Consider the following 6,838-nt stretch of genomic DNA (forward strand, 5'->3'; position numbering starts at 1 on the left):
CCCCTCCCTCCCCACTCCACTGATTGCATGAGATGCGAGTTAAACATTCCCCTAAGCTGTTTAAACAAATCTAGATGTGCGCACACCGATTTTACCTTCTATTCATATTTACAATACTTTACAAGCTATATTAAATAAATATGGGCTCTGCTACACCTCGGCATCTTAAATATGTACAACATTATTTCTCAGTCGGATTTTACTAGATAGATACGGGTCCCACCACAGTGGATGTGCTGACGGTAACAAGTATCCCTGTGGTATGAGCTAGTAAGTGCCATGACCAACCAGCCCTCAAAATAACAATTTCTAGGCAATGCAAGATGTGTGGTAAATAATTTAATCTGTTCTAATAAATTCAAGTCCTCAAATCTTAGTCTACAAGTAATTAGCTGTACACTGATAATTTCAGGTTTCCCTCATGGTAACCAATGTAGTAAATAGTCAGATGTTCTGGAAGTACAGTGCTGTGTAGCTGAGGGGAGTGATGCATGGGCAGTAAAAATAGTGTTTCAGTGAAAGTCCTTTGTTTATTGATATGTTTAACTTGGTACTGGCTTTATTCATGTAATCTGAAGAATTTAAGCACCAAAAAAAGAACAACAGTCACACAAGATGTTCGGTGTAGACGTATTTAGGCTTTCCTTTAGGTACAACATCTTCAAGTAATAGAATCCAAAGCTATGCAACAAAGATGACAAAGGGGAGTAAGTGTGCAACGTATTGGAAAGCCCATCCTTGCTATTTATTCTATACATTATTTGCAAAAGAATGGAATGTATTCTCATTTTTTAAGCTACTTTGATCATACATAAATTGGATTAGAGTCAGCCATGAGTGGTTTAGAAAATGCATCTTGTACCTCTCTGTCAGGAAGGGTCATTTTCTACTACAAGAGGTGCATGCCCTGCGGACAGCAGCTTGTTACTCAGCCAGCAGTATCACTGAACCACCATGGGCCAAACATGCCCTACAATTAGTATTTCACCAAAGCATCTAGGCAAGCCTCATTCTCTCGCAGGGTTACTGACACTGGGACTCGAACAAATGCCCAGCAGGCCACTGCATATAACACAAAGCTGCTCTGGAAACTCTCATACAGCAGCTTTCAACTGCCGGGCACTAAGCTACAAGATACTAAAATTTTGCTTGTGTGTCACAAACACTATCATCACTAGAGGCATCAAAACTGGTGTAAGCCCTCTTAACAAGCAGCAGAGCTCCCCTTCTCTCGCCATCCCCAGGCAAGGAATGTATCACATCCACAGGTTCTCATAATAAGCTGCCACTGCCTGTCCTCTGCCTACTATGCAGCTCCAGAAAGTAGAAGAGGCTCCAGACACAGAGCTATCTGCCTGGCACTCATCACAAGCAATAGGACTAGATTTTGTTCAATTCATAAGAAGCTTGTTCTAAAGTAACGTAGCATATACATTGGTCCCGCACACTTGGAATCTGTCTGATGAAAATTAATGTGCAAAAAAGTATGTGCAATTGCACACATAGCCTGTTGGTGTAATTACCAGAAGCCTGCTCAGAAATCTGCAGTCACAGGAGCAGCTGTTCAGCTAAATGCTCCTGTATGTAAGCAGAGTAATCACACCAGCACGTTGGATGCAGAACATTGGACACCAACTGGAAAGTCCAAATACTGTGGTTTCTACATGATAAAATGGTTTAAGAATCAAATGGCATCACACCTGGTTCAATGGTAAGCAGCAGGTGGTATCACACCTAACAACATTCAGTAGGAGATAAGTCCACCTGCGCTATGGAGAGAGATCCCAGACAGTGCATACATGGCCTCTTTAAAGTCCAGGATTCTAAACCACTTTTTAAAAGATACATTTCACATCTATTTACAATGTAATGGCAATACAATGCATGGTTGTGTAATATCATGGAAATACATGATGCCAGTACTGATTGTCCTAGTATATACTCTGTCATGATAAGGCAGTACAACTAGAAATTACTGAAAGCATCAAGCAAAGCTACTTGAACTGAGACACTGAAACTTTTCTCTTAAGGACTGGACAATATTCTGCTGATTAGGAGATGGTACTCTCCACAGGTAGCCATTCAGTTTATCTGGATCACTATATGCAGTCAGATATGGGGTAAGTGCATGTTTGCTGCTGGCAGACTTTGCAGGAGTACAGGAGACAGTTTTGCCGCATAGTGTTTCAGAAGGAGCAGCATCTGCATTATGCAGCTTAGGATCTGATTTCCTTGTTTGGTTCTGAGAAGTCTCCAAGTCAGATCCCTCATCTTCAGATTTTATCTCAACATAGTCATCATCATCATCCCCTTCTCCTTCTTCAGAATCTTTGAAATTCAAAAAGTAGTTCTGAGTGGCCATCTGTGCTGTCAGAGGGGAGGCCCTGTTCACCCTTAGGACCTTTTGAGAATCCTGCAGAATCATATCTGAACAGTTTTCAGGGATCTGCTTTCTTATCTCCGGCCCTGTGCATCCTGAAGCAATACCAGGTGTTTGATGGCTGTTGAATCGCAAGTTTCTATTCAAATGGAGCTTTTTCTTATCAATTTCATTAGCATATACAATTGATTCTCCAGACCTGTTGACCACAATTGAGGATGATGACTGCGACCTGCTGTATGCCTGTGGTTTTACACTGCTTACCCTCCTCCCAAGAGAGTTATAGACGTGATCTTGATGTAAGTTTTCTTTGTTCGGTTGGCTTATAATGGCGCTCCACCTCTGTGCTGGGACATGCAAACGGTTAGAAATCTGAAGGGAAGGCACTGAGCCAGCTGATGGCAACTGCTTCGAATTGCTTTTTGCATCAGCTTCTGTATATGAGTTCTTGGACTTTGGGTCTTGGGATTCAGACCATGGAGAGAAGTCGGCCAGCTCACCGTTACTGTACGTAGAATGCAAAAGCCAATCTTCCGCTCTTGAGCATTCACTGGCAGGCTGGGAACGGGGAGGAGATGTGGCCACAGACGTGGAAAACCTCACAGCTGATGACTCCTGAGGAGTGGACCAGGCTTCCTTTTGGACCTTAGGTGTACTGTCTCTAAAGCCAATTTGGTCATAAAGCTGGGAATATTCAGCTATTCTGGCACCTAGAAAGGAGAGAGAATCAACTTAGCAAAGACAAAGAATCCATTCCAATGAATCATGTGACAATTTGAAAATCTGAAAATGCTTAGTGTCAGTCAAGGGAAAAGTTTTCAGCTGTGTCAATATCTTCGGCCTCCACCAAGTTACATGAAACAATGGTGGCTGGAGGAGCCCTTGCATCACGTTTCAGTACACTCTATTGAGAAAGAGAGGCATGAAATATCTTGCTATAGTGGGCAGTCATGCAGGACACAATGCAGCATGAGGTTCCAATAATATGCTGTTTGTTTCATGTTAAAATGGAAAAGCACATTCTAAAAATGGCCTGGTAAATAAGATATTTAGGGACTTCTATAAATATCACAAGAAGGCAAGAATGATACTCTAGTGCATGGCGTGTGCTGGCTCCATGTCTTCGGTTTGTTTCAGTTGACCACAGACAAAAATAGTTCCAGAGCTGCTGCATACCCACAACATTGCACAGTCATCAGATAGAGCAAGACCACCAGCTCCTTCTTATCTGACCCCATTCCTTATGTGTATGGGTGTGATTGTGGTACCCGAGCAAATGTACATGACTTATTAGAAGGTGGACCAACTTGAAAATACACCATTTTAGTCAAACTCTGAAGATGACACTATTAGAGGAAATAACTTTTTTTTCTGTAAAGAGGCCAATATTGCTTCAGGCATGATTTCTATTTCCAACCACAGCTGAATTGCTCTTCCCTGACACCACCCCGCTATTTCTTCCCAAAGTTATCAAGTAACAAGAAGAGATGAGATATAAAGGACTATTCATGTTAAAGCAGTTCCAGAACACTCATTTCAGTGCTAACACAGAAAATATGATACAGATACTCAGCGAACAAGATGGGGGAAATTCATCAGAACACAAATTTCACTGAAAGTTACTCAAGAAACGTATCTGTATAGAAATGTTTTTAACTTACCAATAGCAGGACCCCCTTGTTTCTTCTCCTCCAGAATAGCAGCAAGATCTTTGTGTTTTAGTTTCTGTTGTCTGCTAGCTGGCTGTTCCTGCTCTGGACTCTTAACTTTCAACAGCTGGTTAGCCTTTTTAATTTTTTGACTGTACTGCCTTGCCATCATGAAAACTCTGTTCTTTGTTTTATCCACAACAGCCAAGTCATTTTCCATGCCCTCTGCATGCGCATTGGACAGAACACTATTGCCAGGTTCATACGGACTATCTACAAAAGGCATCTCACTGGAGAAAGATGATCTGTTCAGAGTCAGAAGAGAGTTCTCCTTGCCTGGTGTAGTGTCTTCAAACCTGAGATTAGCCTCACTTATGGTGGCAGCCCTGGGCTTCACAGTTTTAGGGAAAATAGGAGCTTCTGGCAAAGAAAGAGTAGACAGTGAGTACTCTACATCTTTACTCAGTTCAGGTGTACTACCAGCATGCAGCCTTTCCTGCATATCATCTTTACAAACAGGAAAGGCTGCAAGGACACGGTCTCTTGTCTTTTCCTCATTTTTCTTGATGTAGTTCTCCAGGTCATTCCAAATCTCATCTACTTCCTCTGAGAGTTTATCTGCTGCAGACTTATGGGACAGTGAATCTGAGTTGGAGGAGCTATCTACTAAGCTCAAATAGTCATTGTCGACAGGAACACGATGGTAAGGACTTTCATCTTCACTGAACTGCAGACTCTCTTCGGAAACAAAATGTTGTAGATTGTCACAATAGGCAAGGTCTTTTTCCAGAAAACTCCTCCTTTTAGAGGATTTTACAGGATCACATTTAAACTTCAATAGTGGTACTTCTGAAAGCACTATGGTGTCATAGATGTTGTCTTCAACAATCCTGAGCTCATCCAAACTTGAAGCAGGTGCTTCTTTACTGAGTAGTATCTCCTCCCTACTAGTGTGAATGGAGGCCCTGTTTTGATTAGCTGTTCTCTTTTTGGAGGGTGAATCTAAGCTGCTTTTGTTTTCAGCCTCATAGAGAGAGTCTCTAGCAGATCTCTGTGGGCCACGGGGTGTCTCCTCCCTTCTTGTCAAACCCATCAACTTTAAGTCTTCATAGCTTATATTATCATAAACATGTTCAATATCATCGATAGTCAACTCCTCTGAAGATTTGGGATAGGTATTCCTACTGCTCACCTCTGCTATCTTCACTTCCCTTCGAGAACCACGCTCCCCTATTTTATACCTTGTGCTGGCTGGACACGTGTTACTTTCACCAGCACTACTGGCTCGTCTAACAATTTTATGACGAGTGGGGCTGGAAGTCTCATTTTGATGTACTACCCCCAAGTGCCAGCTGCATGGACGCCCAGAAGATCCCCTCCTTTCTCCACCAACAGCTGAACTTGAATTGGATGTAGACATTGACGGTACAAACATCTGATAATCGTCTTCATCATCTTCATTCTCGTAAGGCGGGCGCCGGCTGGGAAACAACGCCTGCCTGATCTGATGGTCTGTCCAGATGTTTCTGACAGAGGTACTTCCCCCCAGGATATTCATGATTAGAGAGTTGCTCTGGGGTGTGCTGAATTGTCTAGGAGACTGTGACTGTCTAGCTGTGCAGGAGAAGAGAAGATCAGTAGTCAACTGGGTTGACTCTTCATCTGAAGGGTCCTTGGAGCTCTGTGGAGATTTGAAATTTACAGACAACATTAGTATATCTCTGTAATAATACAGCAATTCCCTCCATTTAAAGAACTTCCATAGCACCAGTGTGTCCTGCAGCACAGAATTGTGTGGAGATGGGCAGGACAAGCATGCTCCTCATTGGAGAGCCAGGGAGCCAAGGTGGCAGTGCCAGACTACTTTGCCTCCTAATCCTTACGATGGCTCAGAGTTCACTCCTGGCATTTAATAAGATCTTACTTCAAATACAAGACGGTAGCTTATGTTAATGCATGAGTAATTAAAGGCAAATTTGTTTGGCAGGAGTTAGATTAACCTTTTATGCTAACTCTGCAGTTTCACAGTTGGATTAAGCTAATCTGACTCTGGGCTTCTGCCAAAAGTCTTGTTCTCCTCCCTTTCCCTTTGCCTATAACACTAGCAGAAAGGAATCTTATGCTCTCTAACACATGCCACAGAAATTTTTTTTTTCTTTTTAGAGTAAGCTTTCATCCAAATCTAATTTACAGTAAAGCTACATGCTCAATAATGCTAACATGAAGGATGCTATAGAGATTGCTGTCCAGAGGTTGGGAAAGAGAGGGAAAGATAATTCCTTTTGGTTTAACTTAATTCTGATTGGTTTGGTTAGATGCTTGTTTTTCCTGACCCCCAAAAGAACAGTCTTTCATAATAGAGATGAATATTACAATGATTTGAATATTAATACATGACATAAACAGAAGATGATGTATCTGTCTACCTAGGAATAACAGATCTCTTTACATAGGTATGATGCATAGCAAACCAGAAGTAAAAAATAGTAATTACATACCTGCATTTCACACTTGTTGAGATTAAGACTTCTCCGTTTTTCCACATTTTCAGCAGCTTGACTATTAAGTCTTTTTCTTCCCCCTTTTGATTTCTGCAGTGAGATTTGCTGCACTCCCTGTGATTTTAAAGAAAAAAAGCAGGAGAGGGGTAATAAAATCTACAGTTTCTTGTACAGTCTTGTTCAGAGGAATTATTAGCAGCTACAACAGGTCAGGGATCTACACCGGGAGGTGAGAAAGCTCATGAATTGTCAGAGCACTGCCACAAGAATGATTCAAAGCCTAGAACCATAGAATCATCCAGGTTGGA

The 6,838-nt window shown here is 41.9% G+C and overlaps 1 protein-coding gene across 1 annotated transcript; it reads right to left on the reverse strand.

Annotated features, from left to right (window-relative positions):
* Positions 1-1,984: 1,984 nt before the first annotated feature.
* LOC103809259 (pleckstrin homology domain-containing family G member 1-like) lies at positions 1,985-6,644 on the reverse strand (the record flags this gene model as incomplete). The annotated part of the gene is made up of 3 exons (XM_009082085.1): positions 1,985-3,090; positions 4,042-5,710; positions 6,528-6,644. Coding segments are annotated over 3 exons (2,892 nt in total), but the record flags the coding sequence as incomplete, so codon positions are not given.
* Positions 6,645-6,838: the final 194 nt, after the last annotated feature.

The sequence above is a fragment of the Acanthisitta chloris genome, unplaced genomic scaffold (genome assembly GCF_000695815.1).
Source record: "Acanthisitta chloris isolate BGI_N310 unplaced genomic scaffold, ASM69581v1 scaffold19389, whole genome shotgun sequence".
NCBI classification, from domain to species: Eukaryota; Metazoa; Chordata; class Aves; order Passeriformes; family Acanthisittidae; genus Acanthisitta; species Acanthisitta chloris.